The sequence below is a fragment of the Rhyacophila brunnea genome, unplaced genomic scaffold (genome assembly GCF_057557595.1).
Source record: "Rhyacophila brunnea isolate RB1 unplaced genomic scaffold, BYU_Rbru_1.0 scaffold_13, whole genome shotgun sequence".
In the NCBI taxonomy this organism is placed as follows: Eukaryota; Metazoa; Arthropoda; class Insecta; order Trichoptera; family Rhyacophilidae; genus Rhyacophila; species Rhyacophila brunnea.
Genome location: NW_028232785.1, coordinates 9,154,821 through 9,178,338, shown reverse-complemented (window position 1 = coordinate 9,178,338; position 23,518 = coordinate 9,154,821). Strand labels below are relative to the sequence as shown.

The 23,518-nt window shown below is 35.0% G+C and overlaps 3 protein-coding genes and 1 long non-coding RNA gene across 4 annotated transcripts; 3 read left to right on the top strand and 1 right to left on the bottom strand.

Moving 5' to 3' along the window:
• Positions 1-4,525: 4,525 nt before the first annotated feature.
• Positions 4,526-6,413, top strand: LOC147076390 (uncharacterized). Its single transcript, XR_015069607.1, has 2 exons — positions 4,526-4,993; positions 5,867-6,413. It is a non-coding gene; the product is annotated as an uncharacterized LOC147076390 (long non-coding RNA).
• LOC147076389 (uncharacterized) lies at positions 5,450-8,042 on the bottom strand. Its single transcript, XM_085941251.1, has 3 exons — positions 7,439-8,042; positions 6,273-6,367; positions 5,450-5,832 (listed from the first exon to the last, which is right to left on the bottom strand). Exons 1-3 carry the CDS (start codon positions 7,773-7,775, stop codon positions 5,485-5,487), a joined length of 780 nt encoding a protein of 259 aa, XP_085797377.1. The 5' UTR covers positions 7,776-8,042; the 3' UTR covers positions 5,450-5,484.
• Positions 8,043-8,345: 303 nt separating this feature from the next.
• LOC147076388 (uncharacterized) lies at positions 8,346-14,207 on the top strand. The gene is made up of 3 exons (XM_085940250.1): positions 8,346-8,565; positions 8,655-8,783; positions 11,368-14,207. The coding sequence occupies exons 1-3, from the start codon at positions 8,413-8,415 to the stop codon at positions 12,379-12,381; spliced, it is 1,296 nt and encodes a 431-aa protein (XP_085796376.1). The 5' UTR covers positions 8,346-8,412; the 3' UTR covers positions 12,382-14,207.
• A 3,947-nt stretch (positions 14,208-18,154) lies between these two features.
• LOC147076387 (uncharacterized) lies at positions 18,155-22,930 on the top strand. The gene is made up of 3 exons (XM_085940249.1): positions 18,155-18,352; positions 18,446-18,580; positions 21,841-22,930. The coding sequence occupies exons 1-3, from the start codon at positions 18,200-18,202 to the stop codon at positions 22,855-22,857; spliced, it is 1,305 nt and encodes a 434-aa protein (XP_085796375.1). The 5' UTR covers positions 18,155-18,199; the 3' UTR covers positions 22,858-22,930.
• Positions 22,931-23,518: the final 588 nt, after the last annotated feature.

The following is a 23,518-nucleotide window of genomic DNA, read 5'->3' as shown; positions in this document are numbered from 1 at the left end:
TCCAGTGTTTCCTCAGGTCTACAGGCATCACTGTACAACCTCATAAGTACCTGTTCTCCTGCTACAGCTATTTCATAAGTGCTGGCATCTGGATTGTTGAATACTGTGACCACTTCCTTCAACTGAATATTCTTCTCCAAAATACCACACAATTTAATCTTTCCATGGCTAAATAGAGGGAATGTTGTATCACACCCACTGAACGCGTGTGTGAAAAGAATGGTACGTGCGTCATATTTAAACGATTTTGTCGAGAACAACACATCTGGTTTACTTCCCTTTCCAGGTTTTCGAAAGAATAAGTTGTCCAAGAATTGTCCTCTTGCCGACATCAGTACAAGAAGGTCAATATCTTCACCTATTATTACTACGCTTTTAAATTCATTTGCTTTTGAAATGGCAGTAGTTACAATTAAAACATCGGCATCCTCTTCTGCCTGGTTCACTTTTATGCCAACCCGTGAGAAATTTGTTTTAAGTAGGTAGTGTTATCAAGCGATTTTTATTACTTCCGTTGCTCAAAAAAAGTTCCTTGTCCACCTGATTGATAGTGTTTCGTTGAAACATAATTTCAGGGCATGGTTTTAAATTTATACGGCGTAATCTTTCTACAAGCTTTGTCCCACTGAATGCAGCATTGGATGGATATCCGTCAAATACAACTTCAATTTGTAACTTATAATGTTTTGTCAAATAATCCGAATACATCTTCGCAATGTCATCAAAGCATGAATTTCGGGGCAAAACTACTTTATGTAGGAGATGTCCTCCGTCAACCACAATAAACAGATTGTTAATGTTGGTGCTGTGAGTCTCAATGCTGGTGAAAGTAGAAATTAGAATGTGGCCCTTTCTACCACTCCCACTAACCCTCCCCCCCACCCCCACGCACCATCTGGAACATTGCGCCCATTGACAATAAAGACTAGTTTGTAAACCCAAACTAATTAACTAAATAATAAACCCCAAATATTTTTTTTAATAGGTAACTAATATTTTATTATTATATAAGTAGGTACCCTAATAATTTCAATTCTTAATAATTTTAATATTACTGACCATATTTTGAATCAGAAAGATATTCTTAAACCAATAAAAGGTAATTTTAGGATAATTTTAAATAACAATAACAAAATATTTAATATCAATAGCATATTAACTGAAAAAACCCAGCGAAATTAATGGACTTTATCTAACTAGTCACTCCATTACCTGTGGCCCAAATTCCATGAATATAATAAACCCACCATTACCTACCCAACGAATTTATTAAATGTAAAAATAAAATAATAATATTGAAATATAAGGTTGTTATGGGTTGGTTTTAATTAAAAGATATTATTAATTATATTTAACGTTTCTTTTATTCCCGATTTATAACACAAAATCACATACAATTATTATTTCTGGTAAACTAATATAATGTTGAATATTACAAGGTACACAAAATTACAAGGTACACAAATGCGTCCTTCTTGTGAGACGTCCAGCTGTCGAGTGGTTTGTTATTCTGGAATACTTCTAGGATGGAAACAATAAAAACAAACAAAAGAAATGAACAAGATGCGACATGTTTCAGCCGCTCGAACCCGCTGGGTGACTAACTAACGGTACAAATTTGAATGGCACATAACACCTCCCTTCAAAAGAATAAACTTATGGTACACAATTTTTTACCATGAGTTTGGTTAAAGAAATTATAATCATATTAATACATTGGTTTTCGAAAATAGATTTTGTTGTGAACAATAGATTGTGATGTGTGACAAATAGATTTAGAACAATTGAAGTCATATTACATACAGGTATATATATATATATATTTTTTTTTTTTTTTTTTACATTTAGAAAGACAATAAAATTCTTAATATTAGTACATATTATAATAAAGTAAATAATAACATAATCCTTTGAATGAGATTATTTATTGTGAGGGATCTAAATTAGCTTGCTTAATTCTATTTGTGTGAACCTTAACTAACTTATTCTGAACCTTAATTGTAACATTTAACGGACTGTTAACCTTGACAATTTCGTAAGGTCCTTGGAAATTAGGAGATATTTTTTTTGATTTATTTATTTTAGAGGCGTTATTGGTTAAGTATATTTTATCACCGATTTCAAATGTTCTTAATGTTTTGTCCTTGTTATACCTTATCTGAGTTTTTTCTTTTCCTTTTATCAGATTGTTTCTAGCTATTTCATGTGATTTTGTTAATTTAAGTTTAAGATTATCGATAAATGAATCGTATGTGTACTTGAATTCAGATGTTTTTAGAGCTGTCGGCAAACTTGGTGGATTTCCAAAAACTAATTCGAATGGTGTAAATTTTGTGGCGGTATGCGGAGTAGTGTTATAACTAAACATGGAGAATGGAAGCCATTCATCCCAATCGGTTTGATTCGGAGAGATATAATGTTTTAGATAATCAGCTAAGGTAGCGTGACTTCGTTCTAGAGATCCATTACTGGTAGGCGTATATGCGCTAGTTTGTATCTGTTCGATTTTAAAAAGTTTGGCTACTTCCTTGAGAATATTTGAAGTAAAATCCTTTCCTTGATCGGTAAGTATTTTATCTGGAATTCCATATTGACAAATAAATTTTGAAGTTAGTTCCTTTGCAATGGTTACTGCTTCATGATTCGGGATTGGGTAACATTGAGAGTATTTTGTTAAATCGTTTTGGAGGGTTAATATATATTTGTTTCCACTTTCGGTTAAAGGTAGAGGACCTACTATATCTAAAGCAATACGTTCAAATGGTTTTAGACTGGTGGTAGTAATTTCTATGGGCTGTTTTAAGTTTTTTCGGGATATTTTATTTTTTTGGCATGATTCACATTGTTTAATATACATTTTAATATCCTTTTGCATATTAGTCCATCGATATTTAAGTCGTATACGGTTCAAGGTCCTGTGATATCCTGAATGTCCGCTTAAAGGAGAATCATGGTATTCCTTAAGTATTTGTGGAATTTCATTGTGATTAGGGTTAATTATTGTATTATGACAAATAGTGATATTTATATTTGAGTTATTGAAAACATATTGAATAATCTTTTTAATTTTTTCCCAATTGAGGTTATCCAAACCACAACCGAGTCGTGGAAATGAAATATTTGGTTCTTTGTTATTTTTAAGAATATTTTTTAAATTTGATAATGCCAGAAAAACGGAATTATAGTTTGGTTTTTCCCAAAAATTTTGTTTTGTGATTAAGTGGTAAATATTATTTTTACGAAATTTTGATTCGAGTACATCTCCTATTCTCGAATGTGTACTAACTAATTCATCATGATTGGTAATGATTGTACTTATTTCTAAAGCTATCCCTTTGGACATTGATTTATCATTTGAAATACAGTGCGCAATTGATTGTTTTTGATTTAGAAGGGATTCGTCGATTTCATTTAAGTTGACATTGAAACGTTCATTTTGTTTCTCGAGAAAGTCATTGTATGAATATGAAGGATTATCGGTAAAAGGATTATTTACAAGAACAGTATTTTGATTTTCGATTCGGGACAAAGCGTCAGCATTAGAGTTTAATTTACCTGGTTTATAAATGATTTCGTAATCGTATTCCTCTAATTTTAATCGCCATCTAATGAGTCTAGAACCGGGATCCTTAACATTAAAAAGCCATGTGAGAGGACGATGATCCGTGATTATTTTAAATTTTCGGCCATAGAGATAGGGTCTGAAGTGTTTACAAGACCAAACGATCCCGAGTAACTCCCGTTCAGTCGTAGAGTAATTTGTTTCAGCCCTATTTAGTGTACGAGATGCATATGCTATAGGAAGATCTCTGGATATAGGTCCTTGTGATAATACGGCCCCTATAGCAAAGTTTGAAGCATCCGTTGTAAGGTTAAACGGTTGCGTGAAGTCTGGAAATTGTAAGACTGGTTCAGTAAGTAATTTATTTTTTAATGTTTCGAAAGCATCATCTTGAACCTTAGTCCATTTGAAAATTACATCCTTTTTTAATAAACAAGTAAGATTTTGAGAAATTTTTGAAAACTCTGGAATAAATTTTCTGTAATATCCTACGAGACCAAGAAATGATTTTATATCTTTGGTATTTTTAGGCTTGGGATAGTTTGTAATTGATAAGACTTTTGAGGGGTTTGGTTTAACTCCATCTTCGGAAATGATATGTCCTAAGTACGCAACTTCGTGACGCATAAATTCGCATTTATCCGGTTGCAGTTTAAGATTGTGCTGGTTAAGGCGTTGAAAGATTTCGCGTAGTTTCTGAGAATGGGATTCTATGGAGTCAGCGTATATTACAATATCATCCAAGTAAACAAAGCGGCTCTATGTTACGACCGTACTCCCTGGATAAACGTCAGATTTCTATAGTCAATACTTGAAAGCATCTAATGCCAGCGCTCCATTGGCGAGCCAAAAGTCCGACGACAATAAGTCTTCAGATTTTTCTACGTTCTGCTACTGGCCAACAGACGTTCAACGAAACGAGTATATAATTAATTTGACGAGTAAAACAGTCGACTTTGACAGCATAGATAATATACGTATATCTGACAGTTAAATCGTGATGGCGTTAAATGATACCGACGTTTTATGTTTTTTGGGTTATTGGGTGGCAGATAATGTAATAACGAAGCAAAGGGTACACAAATACTGGGTGAAACATTGGATAAGGAAACGAACGACATTATCCCACACAAATTTAATACGAGAATTGCGTTTGCAACCGAGCGATTTCCGCAATTATTTGCGAATGTCGGAGGATGTATACACAGAACTGTATAATTTGGTCTCCCCATTTATTAAAAAAAAAATACTATGATGAGGGAAGCTATTTCTCCTCATGATAGATTATGTGCAACCCTGCGATTTTTGGCTGCCGGCGGAACATTCACTGACTTGCATTATAGAACTGCGATTGGAAGACAAACTCTGGGCAAGATAATTCCCGAAACTTGCCAAGTCATCATTGACGTTTTGAAAGGAGAATATTTCAAGGTGTGTATTATATTATACGTCATCTAATAAAGTTGGGCAAATTTACAAATATATCATTAACAAGTAGACATTGGTTGGTCTTATAAAGTGAACGTTTAGTGGATTGTTTTACCTATATAAATCATAGACGGCAACATCATAAGAATGGCAGACAAGATGCATTTGAGATAGGTATATATATAGTCACAAATAAGGCCATCGTTGACATGCTAAATATTCAATAGACCATTAGAATGCTGTACCTAGCCAGGACTCTCCATATAGGCTGTAAGCAAGCTGCTTAATTATTCCTGTTGAATGTATTGTAATACTAGTCATATTCTTCGAAAAGCAAGCATGGAATTTGATTTCTAAATGAGGCCACATAATAATATAGGTTTGCTAACATAGCTCAAATACTTACCATTTGTTGTATCGCTTAAGCTAAGGTTTATAGGCATAAAAACAAATATTTTTACAAGATATTTATTCATACAAAAAACATTAATTTATTATACCGGCTTTTGTACATTTTTGCTTAATATACGATAAACTGGTTGAGTATGAACAGTAGTTGCTGGCATTATTTTGTCACTTTGTCCCATAAAGGCAACTTCATGCATCAGCTTCTCGGCCAGCAATCTTTGTCCCTGTGACATCGATCGTAGTTTCGTGGCCATCATTTTGCCAAAAACATCAAATTCATCTTCAGTCTTGCTTAGTTTGTCGGTGATTAATTCTAACACTTTGTTGGCGCTATCATTCGATTTTTTTCGTTTGAACGATGGGGGTTTTGGTGCTCTATTGAGATTCGACCTTGGAGTAGTCGACAACGTGGATGTTGAAGGCGAATATTCTATCTGTAAATAAAATGTTGATTATTTTTTGTTGCAGTTCCCTGATACGCACGAAGAAATGGAGACGATTGCAGAAGAATTTAATAGTAAATGGCAATTTCCAAATTGCCTGGGCGCAGTTGATGGGAAACACATTGCAATCGTGCCACCTGCAGGCGCCGGCTCCCACTTTTATAATTACAAACATTTCCACAGCATTGTTTTGATGGCGATTGCAAATGCTAATTATGAATTTATTTATGTTGATGTTGGAACAAATGGACGTATTTCTGATGGAGGCGTACTGAGAAAATCTGATTTTTTCAAACGTTTAGACGAAGGCAGATTAAAAATACCTGCACCAAAAAAATATTTTAATACTACCGGGGCTGTCACATGGCAAGAAAGTATGATAAGCAATAGATAAATTAAACCAATGTAACAATTTAGTTAAAATGTTTTACCTCAATACAATCTTCGTTGTTTAACGAGTTGGAGTAACTCTCATCAGGAGACATGTTTTCCAAATCGTCCACCATGCTGGATATTGAGCTCGATTCTGTAAAACAAAATGTAAATTGTTAAAATACAACATAATACTCAAACTTGTTTTTTATTATCTCTCCCCTAAGTACCCATTCCTTCATACGGTTAATATTGATATTGGTATAATTGGTGTAATCCAGTATATCGGGTATTTTCAAAATGTGTTTTCCGCTGTATTCCTCATAACCAAACTGTACCATTAATTTTGATTGATGATTGACGATTTATTGATTGTCTCTGAAGGAACCTAACTCGAGCGATTTTTGATTTTATGATCATTTCTTTTCTTCTTCTTTCGACCATGTCCGATCATAATATGGACCTCCACGGAGTGGAGGTTTGTATTGACAGATTTTGTTTTTACGAGAAATGGATGTCAGCCACTTGCTCAACATATTAGGTCCATACTCTGACTCATACACAAATTGAAATTCAATGTGTACTTGTCAGACCCAGGATTTGAACCTGGGACCCGACCACGACTCAATAAGCCGCGCTTCCACCGCCATGATCGTACCTATATATTATTATTTCTTACCTACCTCAGCAAAGAATAAGTAATTTTATTGTGACTAGAAATGATTCATAGCTGTATGTTTTAATTGCTTAATAGTTGCTAATCTAATGCGATGTCACTTTCAGAGCTACGACAATGTCATAGTCTGCACGTGTATAATAAATAGCTTTAAAGCATTCCCTCGTACCTATATATTATTATTATTTATTACCTACCTCAGCAAAGAATAAGTAATTTTATTGTGACTAGAAATGATTCATAGCTGTATGTTTTAATTGCTTAATAGTTGCTAATCTAATGCGATGTCACTTTCAGAGCTACGACAATGTCATAGTCTGCACGTGTATAATAAATAGCTTTAAAGCATTCCCTCGTACCTATATATTATTATTATTTATTACCTACCTCAGCAAAGAATAAGTAATTTTATTGTGACTAGAAATGATTCATAGCTGTATGTTTTAATTGCTTAATAGTAGCTAATCTAATGCGATGTCACTTTCAGAGCTACGGCAATTTCATAATCTGCACGTGTATAATAAATAGCTTTAAAGCATTCCCACGTACCTTCCATTTGGTCGTTCAAGAACTCCAAATTTTTATAGTACCACAGTTTGGGTAGATATACTGCGTCTGTGCCGGCTCCGCTTCGATATGATGTCCTTACTTTATTTCTCTCCTTTCTGTAACCCGACCTCAATGTCTGTATTTTCTTTTTGACATCGTTGACCGTTGCCTGCGGCTCCACTTTGATTAATATTTCCAAAAGTTCCGCATACGCCAAGGACTTGGCATCACGATTCTTGTATAGTGGGCTGGTCGTCTTCCACAACGACGGGTTGTCTTTAAAACAACTAATAAAATCTTCCAAGAAACTTTTCGAATGCACTCGTAGATCTACCATTGTTGTTTTCGATGTCCGAACACTTTGAATGACAGTAAAATAATGATGGCGCTCATAGACTAATATATGGCGCTGTCGTCCGTCGGCATAGATATAAATAATGTGACGGTAAAGCGTGGTGAACGTACGAATTTCAGCGGCTCGGCGAGTAAAATATCAAACATGTTTGAAATCCAACGAGCCTGGTCTGCGGATTAAAAAGTCCGCAGACCTGGGGTGCTCCACGCGAAAAAAAAGTCCGAAGACTGTAAATCGTCTGACTTGCGTGCCAATGGAGCGCCGGCATTAGAGCCTTAATTAATACACGTATTCACTTTATTATTGTAGAAATTGAATGATAACCATAAATTAGTAACGAGAGATTATATTTTTTATTTAAATATTATATGAGGGCATTTTGACGTTAAAAATTGATATTTTTCAGGATAGATAGCTAAAAGACTATTGATTTTTGAATTGTATTATTTTGTATGAGACACTAATAATAATGTTCCTACGTTTTAGTAATCCAGATTTATAGCGAAGGTAAAGTTATTATCGATTATAGCAACACTGTAATTTGATGTCACCGCTATTTATACATTTTTCCCTGCGTCGTAGTAATTTTGATCATCAATAATTATACAAAATATAAGAAATGGAATTTAAAAGCGAGCCAGCAGACCCACAATCTGACACAGGAACCCCGTTTGGTGTAATATTTATACCAATCAACAGTTCGTCTAACACCGAAGGCCAAGCGTCACAGACTTTTATCAAACAAGAACATGTGGCTGATGTCACTGTGCAGGTTATTTTGATTTACGATAATGGCGTGTATTATTATGACAAGTATTTTATGCGTCTTTCAAATGGGCTAACCTAATTATTTATTTGTAGGTTAAATGTAAACTCGATGTGGAAGCTGATACGGAAATCGATCCTCTGAGTACACAAGTCGTTGTTGAAAGACGTCATTCGATTGAAGAATTGCCTGCAAATGCATCGAAGTTTGATGATGAATCACGGGTAATCCGGTACAATTATCTGCCATTTTAAAGTTGCTTGTTTATAATATAGTATCTCCGATAAATAGGACTCGTTCATACATCGCACATGATAAAATTTCTTCTAGATAACGGACTTATTGATCCTAATAAAATTGGAACACAATGTCTGTCATAGTAGTTGTGCATAGCTTTTTGGTATCTTTATGCCTTCATTTAGACCAGTGTTTCCAAACCTTATTTCTGCAAAACAACCGCCATCGTTAGATTAATAAATCCTGAGCATAACTTTTTGCACAAGTAATGAGTGGTACACTTTTCAGCTGTCAAAATCAGATCGCAGATTGTTTGACATATTGATTCGCCCTTTCTCGTTTCAAATTGAATTATAAAAAATTCTCAGATCAAATATATTCACTATCAGTGTGATAAATAAATAATATACATTCCTGTTATTCATCAGCTGTCAAAGTCAGACTAGTCCTTCACACAAAAACCGGTGGTAATATCGATTTCCAAAAATATGTAGTATTGATCTATGCATTATATTTTTGTAGAAGGTGTGTTAATGCTAGTGTATTATTTATCATGTAACTTATCTATTAAATTCAAACCATTCTCTGTGTTGACACGACAGACGCGTCAGTATGAGCACTCTATAGAACAATGACAGGCAATGACAGTTCATAGGTAGACAACAACGGGAGGGGCGGTAAAAGTAGGACCAGTCATTGTGAATGTATTGGCTTTCTACTTGAGTCGGCAATGGCCAAACTCAACTTCAACGCTTCAAAAATCTACATGCCCCCGTATCAAAATTTTATAGTTAGCTACTTATTCTCAAATAAAAAATGCACGAAGGCAATATTATTTTTAATTTAACTTTCGTTAGTACCTATATAATATTTTAATTAAAATTTTTATAATTATATATTTTTGGGAGTTTACTTTAGGCAATGACATTATTAATGGACAACGCACTCAGTACAGTAGCAAGCAAGTAAATTCGAGCATAGCGACATTCGCACATGTATAGGTAGACGTCACGTGACAAAATTTGCAATTTCCATTATGCGATATCACGCATCGGAAATTTATAGCAATATCACCTTAATTGTAATGGCGTTAGAACAGTGTTTCTAGTGTAAATGTTCATTTCAGCGAATGATATTGATATTAAAATATGAATTATGCACTTCGGCAGACCGACAAAAAACATCGGGAATTTATAGCAATATCAGCTTTATTGTAATGGCGTTAGAACCAGTGGCGCACCCAGGGGGGGCCCAAGGGGCCTTGCCCCCCCCCCAAAAACATTGAAATTGAAAGCCAATAGATTAGACAAATAAAAACACGGCAAAAAATGATTTGAAATTCTCCAGCACCCTCTTTAGATAAATTTCTTAGATTTTAATTTCTAACACAAAATATTTTAGAAACTCAATCTCTAATGGAAATGTCAAAAAATTCTCGGTGTGCACCTGAATTCCGGAGTGGTTTACACCAGTGGCGCACCCAGAGGGGGGGCAAGGGGCCCTGGCACCCCCCAAACATGAAAATTATCAGAATGATTTTAAACATTGACTTCGAAAGCCAATAAAATACGGCAAAAAAATGATTTGTAATAATTCTCCCACACCCTTTTTAGAAAAATTTCTTAGATTTTGGGGGGCAAGGAGCCCTGGCACCCCCAAACATTAAAATTATCAGAATGATTTTAAACATTGACATCGAAAGCCAATAAAACACGGCAAAAAAATGATTTGTAATAATTCTCCAGCACCCTTTTTAGAAAAATTTCTTAGATTTTAATTTCTAGCACAAAAATTTCGAAACACCAATGTCAGGTGTTTTTAGAAACAATACTAAGGGAACGGTCAAAAAATTCTCGGTGTCCACCCGAATTTTAGAGTGGTGTAGGTCATGGCTGGGGAGGGCTGACAGGGCTCTAGCCTGGGGGCCCGGGCTGTGGGGGGCCCGGCGTGTTGGGTTGACCAGATAAGTGGGATAAACACACATCATAAATTAGCTTTAATAGTAAAAAAAGATGCCTGCGGCGCTATTACACTTCATGGCCATGAACATTTTCAATTACTTATATATTTGTGCAATATATTTTTTGATTATTATGTGTCGATACTCGACAGCTCCATTATTAAAGTAGATGTATTAAAAATCGCCAATAATTCACTGTATAAGTACCCTTAATTTGAACTAAAACACAATTTGAAAAACGTTAATGTAGTGTTTCACACTGCATTTAATCTTAGCTTAGGGGACCCGCCAAATATCTTAGCCTGAGGGCCCGTTTCAGGATGTGGGGACCATGGTATAGGTACACCGAGTGCAATAGACAAAAGACCGATAAACGAGAAATTAGGCTGTGAAGAAGCAAAAGAGTCTATGGGACTAATTTACATTCTCCTCCTTGCCCCCCCCCCAATATTAAATCCTGGGTGCGCCACTGTTTAGAACAGATTATGCCATTCGGCAGACCCGACAGAAAAATGAGTCATTTTTTTCCAGATGCTTCGTCCATATTAATATCATTGACTTTAGGACCTAAAGTACCTACCTGGTATATAATAAGTTTGTTCTTTTCGTAGGTTTCCACGCAGCAATGTTTAACAGGAGCTGACAATACTAATGAGTGTCTACAGGCTGGCACGAGTTCAAATACGTTCAATGATATGAACCAATCCACCAATCGTTCAAAATCTACAGCCGATGAACTTCGCCTCAAAATGATGCAGAATTCAGAAATTACTATAGATGTACGAAATATAAAACAGGAAGTCTTATTATTAGATTTTCCGAAACAAGTGCGTATTCAGCTGAAAAAAGTAACATTTTTTCGAAGGAATTTTATTTGCAATATTTGCTATGAAGTCGCTAGGTCTGTAAGTGCTTTAAAAAGACACAAAATTATTCACGATGATGTCATTGCTGATTTCTTTCGCTTTCGCCAATCGTTTAAAAAAATCAGCGTTGAAAGACGACAACAAGTTATTTTAAAAAAGAGTTCAACTGAAAATACAACTGCTAATCAACTGACTACATTACTCAGTAATATTCCTGATGACAATGATGATGTCCTGGACACCACTGAAATGCGTCATAAATGCAATATGTGTTCGTATCAGTCAGCACGGAACACTTCTCTGAGATATCATAAAATAATGAACCATGCTGGTGAAAAACCATATAAATGTGATGTGTGTCCCCGTTCATTCGTCTTGCCCGTACATCTCAAACAGCACAAATTAGTTCATACGAATGACAAACCGTATAGTTGTAAAATTTGCCCTTATAAGTGTTCACGGCTCACTAGTCTCAAAGAACATCAAATGAAACATACTGGTATAAAGCCATATGAATGCGACGTTTGTTTTTATACGTGTACAGCGCTAAGGTATTTAAAAAATCATAAGGCGATACACGTCGGAGAAAATCCATTAAAATGCGACAAATGTTCTTTTTCGTGTAAACGTTCTGACGGTTTAAAGAAACATAAAATGACCCATACAAAAGAAAGACCATATAAATGTGATGTATGTGCATTTTCATGCAAATCGTTTAACACTTTAAAAACCCATAAAATTACACATCTTACTGAATAGATGTAATTACATTGTTTGTCCCTATGAATTTTCATGGTGCTACAATTATTATAAAGAATATAAAATGGCGCATATGAAAACAATAAACCCTGTCGCACATTGATAAGTGCAGCAGCCGAGATTTTTAACACTTAGTAAGATGCCACGTCTCACAGCTATACAGTAGCGCAGGCAGCATGCACGCATTGAAAAAACAACATTTAGTGTCATAGATTTATAGCCTTGACGTCGATGCGACTCGCAAGTTGGCTGAATGCTGCCCGGGTGACAAAAGTTGATATTCTTGAACTAATGGGCAAGGACCGCGAAGTTCTGCATCGTGTTCTGAATTTTGTACGTATGCAGTTCACCGTATCACACTTCGCCGTGAAATATTGTATCGGTATATTAAAGACCGTCCAACCTCTTTGGGTCGTATAGTACTGACATAAAATTCATGTTTAAATACAAAACAGTTCTGGTCGTAACAGCAAACAAATTTTGAAAATAGCCGATACACTATTATTTCTTAGGTTAGGTTAGGTTTTTATTCTTGAATTCATGAATTTTACCAAAATCAGCTATGTAAATTAAACTAATTGGAGACGGTATAATATACGTTTATCTTTTTCTGACAAAAAAGCTCACGGCGAATTGTGCCACGTACAATTTACATGAAATCGTTCTGCGTAGTATCAAAACCAGAAAACTACAGTACATCGGCTACTTTGTGGGAGGACAAAAATACAGCATTCGCCAACTTGTCATCCAAGAAAGATCAACGAAGAACGTAGCAGAGGACGATCTCACATTTCGTGGCTTAGGAACCTTAGTGATTGGTACGAGTGTAATTTCACTGAACTGTTTTGTGTAGCAGATAGTAGGGCAAGGATGATCTTGATGGTGGCTGAGCTGCGCTAGGGGATAGTAAGTACGATAAAAAGAAGAAAATCAAATGGGCTTCTGTCCACAACTTACACACTGGGAAAAACTAATTAAGTACACATTGTTAGAGAATCTTTGAGGTAGCTACCTATATTATAAGTATAGTCATATTATATAGAGCAGTGGCAAAGGATGGAGGTAGGCTATGGAGATCCGTCATAAATAGTGTACACTTTGTCATTTCATTTATTTATTTTTATTGAACTATGTGCTGATGGCGTTGGTTAGTTTTTTTAATTCAATTACACCCTCCCTAAACCAAATCACAATAGGTAAAATATCTCTTATTATGATATAGTTAAGGTAAAAACTGGTAAGTGTGAACATGATGCAAGTGTAAACACAGATCATAAATGGGCTAAAAATAAATCTTTGATAATTGACCTCTACCGTATTCTGTTGAAACAATAATTGGCTATATGAATCAACAATTCATACTGGAATCTACTTTGCCCTACGTCACCAAAATACTTATATTCATTGACTGGCAGAAACACAGTATGCAAACAACAATCAACAGCGTGCTAATAGAACTGCTTAATTCATCGATAAAAACTAAGTTAGTGAGCTAATTTTTTTAAAACACATGTTTAATGAACTTAATATTAGTATAGTAGGATAAAAGTCAAAACGGCTATAAATTCTGTTTACATTAGCAGTAATTTTTTCACTTGCCTTACTAACAATGACATGGACGGCAAGTGTGAACCGATTGAGTAAGGCAAGTGTGAACGGTGTTTACACGTATTAACTTTAGTTAATTTCAACTTTTCATGTTTTCTAATAATGATTAATAATTATGTGAGGAAATCTTCAAGTGCTTTTAAATATAAAATCCCAGGAAAAGTTTGGTTTCGCAATTTTACCAATTCTTCTATTAAAAAACCACAAGTTATAGAGTATTCCAGAAAAAAAAAACTAATTTCACAATTTAGATATTTTGGATAATCTGCGGCAAAAGCACCTAATTTGGAATTTGGATAAAACCAGTCTTTGTACAGTCTTATATTCAACGATAGAAGCCTTAAAATGTTTATTATTAATTAAAAATATTTTGTAGGTAGGTATTATTTTCCAATAAATCAAGCATTTTTTCTTTTATATTATCACTATTTGTTTTATAAAACATAATATCTGAATGCAAATATTGACCTTTTTTAGATTTGTATAAATATTTTACTATTTAAAAAAAATATATTTAAAATTGAATTTTTTTGAAATTCATTTTTTCACCCAAAAAAGTTTATATCGTTGTCATACTGGCAGAAGTCACTAATTACAAATACACAGTTCTGAGATATTCAATGTTTTGTGTTTTTGGTGTTCTTAAGATGGTTGTAAAATCTCTATTTTTGAGTTCTTCATTACTTTTATTTTTTTATATGTTCAATAATCTTAAATCGTGACTTATGCCAGGCAAGCTTTCAATTTCGTCAAAACTGGAGTTAGTGACTTCTGCCTGTATGCCCACAATATAATTCTATTTATATAACTCTTGCAATTATCAATATTTACTAGAAAAATAAACGTTTTATAGGTTTCAATTGTTTTTTTTTTATTCACTTGCCTAACACTTTACTTCCAGCGTACTATATTAAGAAAGTTGTCATCCGAGTTTCCACTTGCCTCACATGGGTTGGTAAGTGTGAACGCTTTACCTCAGATCAAAAATAATTCATAACTTTTATATTAGTTGTACTTACAAAGTTTTTTTTTCAAAAAAATGCAACTTCCAATTAATAAAAGACTAACACAAATTTTGAAAAAACTCATCCGTTTAAATTTTATGCTTTGTCAAAATACAATTGCGTAAAAAGCGTTCACAATTACTAGCCTTTATGTCTTTATATATGGAAATAATTTTTTAATCTTTATGGTTTGGTTAGGCAGGCTTTAATTGAATTTTAAATCTATCCAACCCTGTCAATGAAAACAATAAAGAATTACTGACAGTGTGCACTACTTTGTTGGATTTCCACAGCCTACCTCCACCCTTGGATACTTATAGAGAATGAGCTAAGATGTGTTTTTATCATTATTATTTTATATAAATAACAATAGGTAGATACCTAATATAAATATGATTTTATAATATTATACAGTGTTACGAAATGTAAAGTAGGTACTTTAAATCAAATTAATCAAAAATTTATATTCAATAACAAGCAATGATTTCCAATCAGATTAGGTTGACGGAACCCCTGAAGCGGTCATACCGGATAGAAATGACCGTATAGCATTGAGATCAAAAGATAACGCGTTATTCGTGGAACATTTTTTTATATAAATAACCATTCCCTTGCTTTTTCGTACAAAGTGGTTGGGAAGGTTAGTTGTATTGATGTGTGGCTAATTATGTTCATCCATTTATATCTTAAATTTTCTTTATGGCAAGAGTGTAGTGTTCTTTTTTTTTTTATTGTTTAGTATTTCGTGAGGCTTTTTGAGGTCAATTTCATTGTTATGCTGTTTACACAGAGTTCATCGCTCCCTGTCTAGTATAGGGCAGTCGTTGTTGCAGAGTTTATGTTTGGATATTGTGTATCTGTGGTTCCATAGCTCTATTGTATCTTCGTTTAGTTTTTGTTTTGCGTAAATTAGAGGGTGAAGGTTGAAGGTCTTTTATCTGTTGTGGCTTGTTTAGCGTATTTATCAGCTTCCTCGTTTCCGGCTATCCCTGTGTGACTTCTTATCCAGAAGAATCTAGGGTTTGTTACTGTTGAGAATAATGGATCGTTTAGAGGATGTTAAATTATCAACATAGTTTTACATATATGATTAACTTTATTATTATCAACTTCATGAATAATAATATACAGAGTAATAGATTACATTTTGTTATGCGACCGTTACAATAGACCTTCGAGTACACACTGTTGTCACGCCGGACACCCAAGTGAACATAGAACTGTAATTAGTATTAATTAGTATTTAGCATTGGCGGACAGCCAGTGCCATAGTTAAACGTATTAATAATATTCTTAAATTATTACTTATAATATTTAGTTATGTTATTATATTAGACGGCTATATATCAACAGTTACTATCATTCGAAGCTGTGATGATAGTGTTAAAATGTTCCTTTCTAGGGGGTGTGTGGATGATGGGTTTAGAGAGCTACCAGACTGGATTGGCTATCTAAGAATATGTTGACATAGGTACCTAGTAAAGATGTACCTGTGGAACTTTAATCTTTTCAGTGTCCACTCAAGAGATTCTCTGATAGCCAATATTTCTGCTTGGAAAACAGTGCAGTAGCTTTCGAGCTTAAATTTTCGGGGGGTTATTTATGTGTCCATTTTCGTAGGCTACAAAAGTTGCCCTTACTTTGTCATCGATTAGACTGCCATCTGTGTATTATATAGACGGTACCTAATGTTCCAATTTGATTAGATTCAAATACAAATTCAATTTTATATTGATTGGTATCAAATGTGTGGTACCTAAGTAATATGCTGACATTATTATCAGATATTTTTGATAGGTATGACTTAATCATAATCATTATGTGATATGATTGTATTTCAAATTTACTCACCTATTTTCGCCTATCTTTCCCTATGATTCCGGCAGTGTTATTACTACTTTATTTAGAGATGAATTTGATCTCAATACCATGCGTCTATCTATTACCGATACAACAGCTCACGATGAACTGTGGTACGGCCATCTGCATACCTACAAGTTTCCGGTCTTGTGTGATAGGTACATGTTAAGGCCTTAAAACGGTTATAAATAAATAAATAAAAGTGTTTCCAAAACTTTCGACATATTCTTTGTACCCCTTCTATAATTTTCGTAACACTCATTACCCCTCGTCCAAAAAAAATTGCATACACTTTAATAACAATCAAAATATATTTATTTTTTCCTTTTTAAGTAAGTATCTACATAAACAAAATAATAATAAACGAAAAATAAAATTCATAGTTATATCATAACCAGTTATAATTATAAATATCGTTCATTATAATCAATGAGAAGGATGAAATTGTTTATTTTGAGACAGATCATCATGATTATTAATTTGGTTCCCTGGTTGTTAATTTTAATCTGAAATGCGGTTCCACATCCAAAAGCCTATTCCTTTATTCTGACTTAATGTCTTCAAATAATACTGAAAAAACAACTTCACATAGAAATTGGAAAAGACAAGATAATAATAATCCAGGACTCTATCTGTTAAAACTGGACATGTACCTACACATGTTACATTTGCAACTAGAATGAGGTTAAAGTAGGTACACTCCTTATATTTATGTTTCAAGAATCCATCTGAAGTTAATTCCAACAATATAAAATGCTCTTTTCCGTAAGGGGTACGCGTACCACACCTTGGGAAACACTGCCTCAGATTATCATAATATGGGCCTCCACAGAATGTAAGCAGTTGTATTTTAACAGATTTTGTTTTTAAATATTTAGATAGATGTTAGCCACATGCTCAACCTATTAGGTCTATGCTCTGACTCCGAAAACAAAGTAAAAAAACAATTTATATTATTGTCTATTTGGCAGACTCAGGATTTAGGATAATATTATTTTAGACGTATCAATATAATTAATTATAAAAAAAGAAAACCTACAGAGTTATTTTATTACCGTAGAAATTGAATGAAAACCATAAATAAGGAATGAGAAATTATATTTTTTATTTAAATATTATATGAGTGCAAAATGAAGAAGGTTTTGTGACGTCAAAAATCGATATTTTTTAAAAAGAATGTTGATTTTTGTTGTTGCTGCGTTTCTGCGTGCGTTTTAGATATCCAGATATACACGAAGGTAAAATTATTATCGATTATAGCAACACCGTAATATGACGTCATTCCCTATTTATACATTTTTGCCTTGTGTCATGGTAATTTTGATCAAATATACAAAATATAAGAAATGGAATTTAAAACCGAGCCAGCAGACCCACAATCTGACACAGGAATACCGTTAGGTGTGCTGTTTATACCAATTAACAGTTCGTCTAACACGGAAGGCCAAACGTCACAGACTCTGATCAAACAAGAACATGTGGATGATGTCACTGCGCAGGTAATTTTGACAAACAATTATGGCGTGTACCTATTATTATGACAAATATTTTATGCGTCTTTCAAATGGGCTAACCCAATTATCAATTTGTAGGTTAAGTGCCAACTTGATGTGGAAGCTGATACGGAAATCGATCCTCTTAGTACACAAGTCGTTGTTAAAAGACGTCATTCGATTGAAGAATTGCCTGCATTCTCGAATGCATCGAAGTTTGATGATAAATCACAGGTAATCCGGTACAATTATCTGCCATTTTAAAGTTGCCGCGTGTTTATAATATAGTATCTCCGATAAATAGGACTCGTTCATTATACATCGCACATGATAAAATTTCTTCTAGATAGGTAACGGACTTATTGAACCTAATAAAATTGGAACACTATGTCTGCCATAGTTATGTATAGCATTTTGGCATCTTTATGCCTTCATTTAGACCAGTGTTTCCCAACCTTATTTCTGCCAAGCCCAACTGCAAAGCTTCAAAAACCTCCATGCCCCCCATATCAAAATTTTATAGTCACATAAATCTCAAATAAAAAAAGCACGAAGGCAATACTATTTTACAACGTTTTTCTTAGCTCGTATTCTTATTTTTCCATTGGTTCTTTGTCCGGTACAAATCATGCAATTGATTTTTGAAACTTAGAATATATCAGAACACGATGCCAATGTATTTTTTAAATACTTTTAGCCATCCTTAAGTAGAATTGAATTCATTTTCAGTTAATTCTGTTTTGTATGAAAAGTTATTTCGACACCATTATTGGTTGCTAGGGGTATGTAGCAACTAAATTATTAAGTAATATATACGTGCGTTACTATGGAAATCAATATGAATGTCAAAATGACATTTCAGTATTATTTCTATCAAGATTAAATAAAAAGCCGCCTATTTACTTCGAATGTTAATGTTAATTATGGTTTTAAAACATGTGGTTATACGATTCAAATAATTTTTGATGTGTGTCAATACTTTATAATTCAATCATTTAAATGGATGTATTAAAAAATACTAAACATCGCTAAAATATACTAAATTCTCTTAATTTTGCTTCGAAAACCGTTTGGAAAATGTCACTGTATAGAGCTACATTGCTTTTATTCTTAGTGATAGGTAAGGGGGGGGGGGAAAGATACTGGCCTTCCATGCCACCGAAATCAGTCAGCTTGAGGAACAGGCAAGCAAATTTGATATTCTCTTGAGGTATCAGCAGGACTTGGCTGGGGTAGGTCCAACATCGCTTCTTCACTTAAAAGTATTTCGGTTATGCATTATTAGTATCGTTAGTTTCCTTTTGTGTCATCCGCGCTGTCTTGTTCTTTAAACATGCCGCGTTTGAAGAATATTAAGCAAACATTGGATGCTCTTGATGATTGCAAGAAATGCTAAGTTTCACAGGTCTTCCATTCACACGGGCATTGCATTGCGTAGGTACTGTTTAATCTTGAGAAGAGTGAGGACAACCCTTTGAAAAGGCCGTTTGATAACCAAATATAAATTGATCACGACCCTGGGTAATAAGCTCCTGACGAAAAAAGAAATATATTATTCGTTTTACATAACTTCGTGTGCGCGCCTGTTTAGCGCTCTTGACGAATATAAATAATGCCCCAGGCCAGGATATTTGGCAGCCCCGCCTCCCCATCGCTAGGGTTAAAGGCAGTGCGACTTTTTCAGAATCGTTTTCCAAATGTTGTTTCAGGTGAATTTAAGTATTCGGTGTATTTTTATATTTCGGTGGATTTCATAATGCGTAAGACGGTTTGCGCCGACAGTGGGATACGCCTACATCATGATAACACAACCGATCTATGCGAAGAGAGACTGTGCGACTTGGAGTATGCAGACGACGCAGTCGTGTTTGACTCGACGATCGAAAGGTTGGAGGTAACCGTGAACAGGCTCGCCGCGAACTCGAAGCGCGTGGGTCTTCATCTGAATGCCGCTAAGACCAAATCCATGTGCAGTGCTGCATGCATCGACGCCGACACTTGTCTTCTCTGCGGGTTTCCGGTCTGCCTGTCGAGCTGGTGTCCAGATTCAAATATTTGGGTGCCACGGTTGCCGATGATGGTGGTATTTCTAGTGAGCTTGAAATCCGCATGGGTGTGGCGGGCGCTGCGTTCAACCAACTTGGAGTCGCATGGAGGTCAAGGCTGTATTCTGTGAGGACCAAATGTCGTTTGTTTAACGCGTGCGTGCTACCTGTGCTCCTGTATGGCTGTGAGACATGGCATCTAACTAAGCTTCAAGAGTCTCGGCTTTTGAGCTTTGAGAATCGATGTCTCCGCCGAGTCTTAGGGGTACATTGGTACGACCGCGTTACAAATACCCGAGTTCGTGAGCAGACACAACAGCCTTCGGTGATTGAAGTTATCACGAAGAGATGATTTACGTGGCTGGGACACGTATTCCGGATGCCGCCAAAGAGTGCGGCACTTCGTACTCTTGTGGCACAGCCTCAAGGGTATCGTCGCCGTGGCCGGCCCTGCCTCACCCTGCAGCGATGCTACAAAAGCGACCTACGTGCTGCAGGTCTGACATGGCGAGAGGCGCAGGAGTTGGCGATGGACCGAGGGAAGTGGCGCCAACTTGTGCTTGCTCTATGCCCCAATGTTGGGACGTGACAGGGTGGAAGAAAAAGAAGTATTTTTAGCGATTTTTTGTATTGTTGAATAAACCCAATAGAATTATTGAGTTGTCGAATATCGACCCACAGTAATCAAAAATTGCATCATACGACTAGTCGTATGTTTAGACATTTTAGTATATTTATGTCTAGACATTAAATTTTATAATGTTAAGACTATAAATAATAATTACAAGATAAAAAGAACTTTTAGTTCTTAAATTTTCTTAAAGTTTTTAAATTTTCTGTTGAATTATTATGCTCAATATGCTCAAACTTGTACTTGATATGAAGTAAATAAAAAACAAAGAAATATAGAATACCTACTGAAATGTCATTTTGACATTTAATTTGATTTCAATAGTAACGCGTGTATATATTAATAATTTAGTTGCTAGGACCTCCCCCTTAGCAACCAATAATAGTCTTTTACTTTTTACGGATTTTTCTGAAATAAATTCCCATACAAAACAGAATTAATGAAAATGAATTCAATTTGCTTAAAGATGGCTTGAAAAGAATGCATTGGCATCGTGTTCTGATATCTTCTAAAAGTTTTAAATGTCTAGCTAGTCAGGAAGTTAGTTAAACATCGATTGCAAGATTTGTACTGGACAAAAAAGAATACGAACTAACAAAAACGCTGTAAAATAGCACCGCAGGCGACTTCCCATTAGGGGAAAATTATGTTGTGTGATTGTCTCACTTATCAGCTCGACCCGTGACGCTGGGCCTCTAGAGCCCGGGAGACAAGGCTAGAGCCCTATCAATCACACTGGGCCATGACCTTATGTGAGTCAGTTTGACGAAAATATTTTTGGGTGTTTACTTTATATAAAATGTTTGTTCTTTTCGTAGGTTTCCACGCAGCAATGTTTAACAGGAGCTGACAATACTAATGACTATCTACAGGCTGGCACGAGTTCAAATACGTTCAATAATATGAACCAATCCACAAACTGTTTAAAATCTACAGCCGATGAACTTCACGACAAAATGATGCAGAATTCAGAAATGACTATAGATGTACGAAATATAAAACAGGAAGTCATGTTGTTAGATTTTCCGAAACAAGTGCGTATTCAGCTGAAAAAAGTAACATTTTTTCGAAGGAATTTTATATGCAATATTTGCTATGAAGTCGCTAGGTCTGTAAGTGCTTTAAAAAGACACAAAATCATTCACGATGATGTCATTGCTGATTTCTTTCGCTTTCGCCAATCGTTTAAAAAAATCAGCGTTGAAAGACGACAACAAGTTATTTTAAAAAAGAGTTCAACTGAAAATACAACTGCTAATCAACTGACTACATTACTCAGTAATATTCCTGATGACAATGATGATGTCCTGGACACCACTGAAATGCGTCATAAATGCAATATGTGTTCGTATCAGTCCCCACGGAGTACTACTCTAAGATATCATAAAATCACTAACCATGCTGGTGAAAAACCATTTAAATGTGATGTATGCTCCCGTTCATTCGTCTTGCCCGTACATCTCAAAACGCACAAATTAATTCATACTAAAGACAAACCGTATAGCTGTAAAATGTGCTCTTATAAGTGCTCACGGCTCAATAGTCTCAAAGAACATCAAATGAAACATACTGGTATAAAGCCATATGAATGCGACGTTTGTTTTTATACGTGTATAGCGCCAAGGTATTTAAAAAAGCACATGTTGGTACATGGAGAAAATCCATTCAAATGCGACAAATGTCCTTTTTCTTGCAAGCGGTCTGACGGTTTACAGAAACATAAAATGACCCATACCATAGAAAGACCACATAAATGCGATGTATGTGCATTTTCATGCAAATCGTTGATTACTTTAAACACCCATAAAATTGCACATCTTACTGAATATATGTAATTACATTGTTTATACCTATAAATTTTCATGGTGCTACAATTATTATAAATAATATAAAATGGCACATATGTAACGGTGAAAACAATAAACCCTGTCGCATCGTAGTTCGTAATACCTTCTTAATATGGCCTCGGTACAGAAGCTCTAAATGAGTTTTTGGCCCATTTAAACAATCTAAATTCACAATAGAGATTGATCAAAATGGAGCTCTACCATTTCTTGACGTGGAAGTTATCAAAAATTGGATGGTTCTCTAGGACACAGAGTCTACCAAATCCAACCCATAGCAATCGTTATTTACATGCATCATCTCAGCATCACCCTGCTCAAAAAATGGGTTTGATTTTGAAATTGATGACAAGAGCTCGGCGAATCATCGTATTTAAAATCCGAGATATCAAGTATTAAAGGCTCTTCAAACAAACGGATATTCTAACAAGATGATCCAAAAAGCCACCAAAAGCAAAATCAAACTTAACCCGGTTAGTCAGGAGGAAGAGATACAGTTCAAAGGCCGGGCCTATATACCTTATATCAAAAACACCACCGATACCATTTCCAGGATACTTCGGAAACATGAAATCGAAACAATATACTCAACAACGACAAAGGTCCGAAATATGTTAAGACCGGTAAAGGACTCGCAACCTTTGGACTCGGC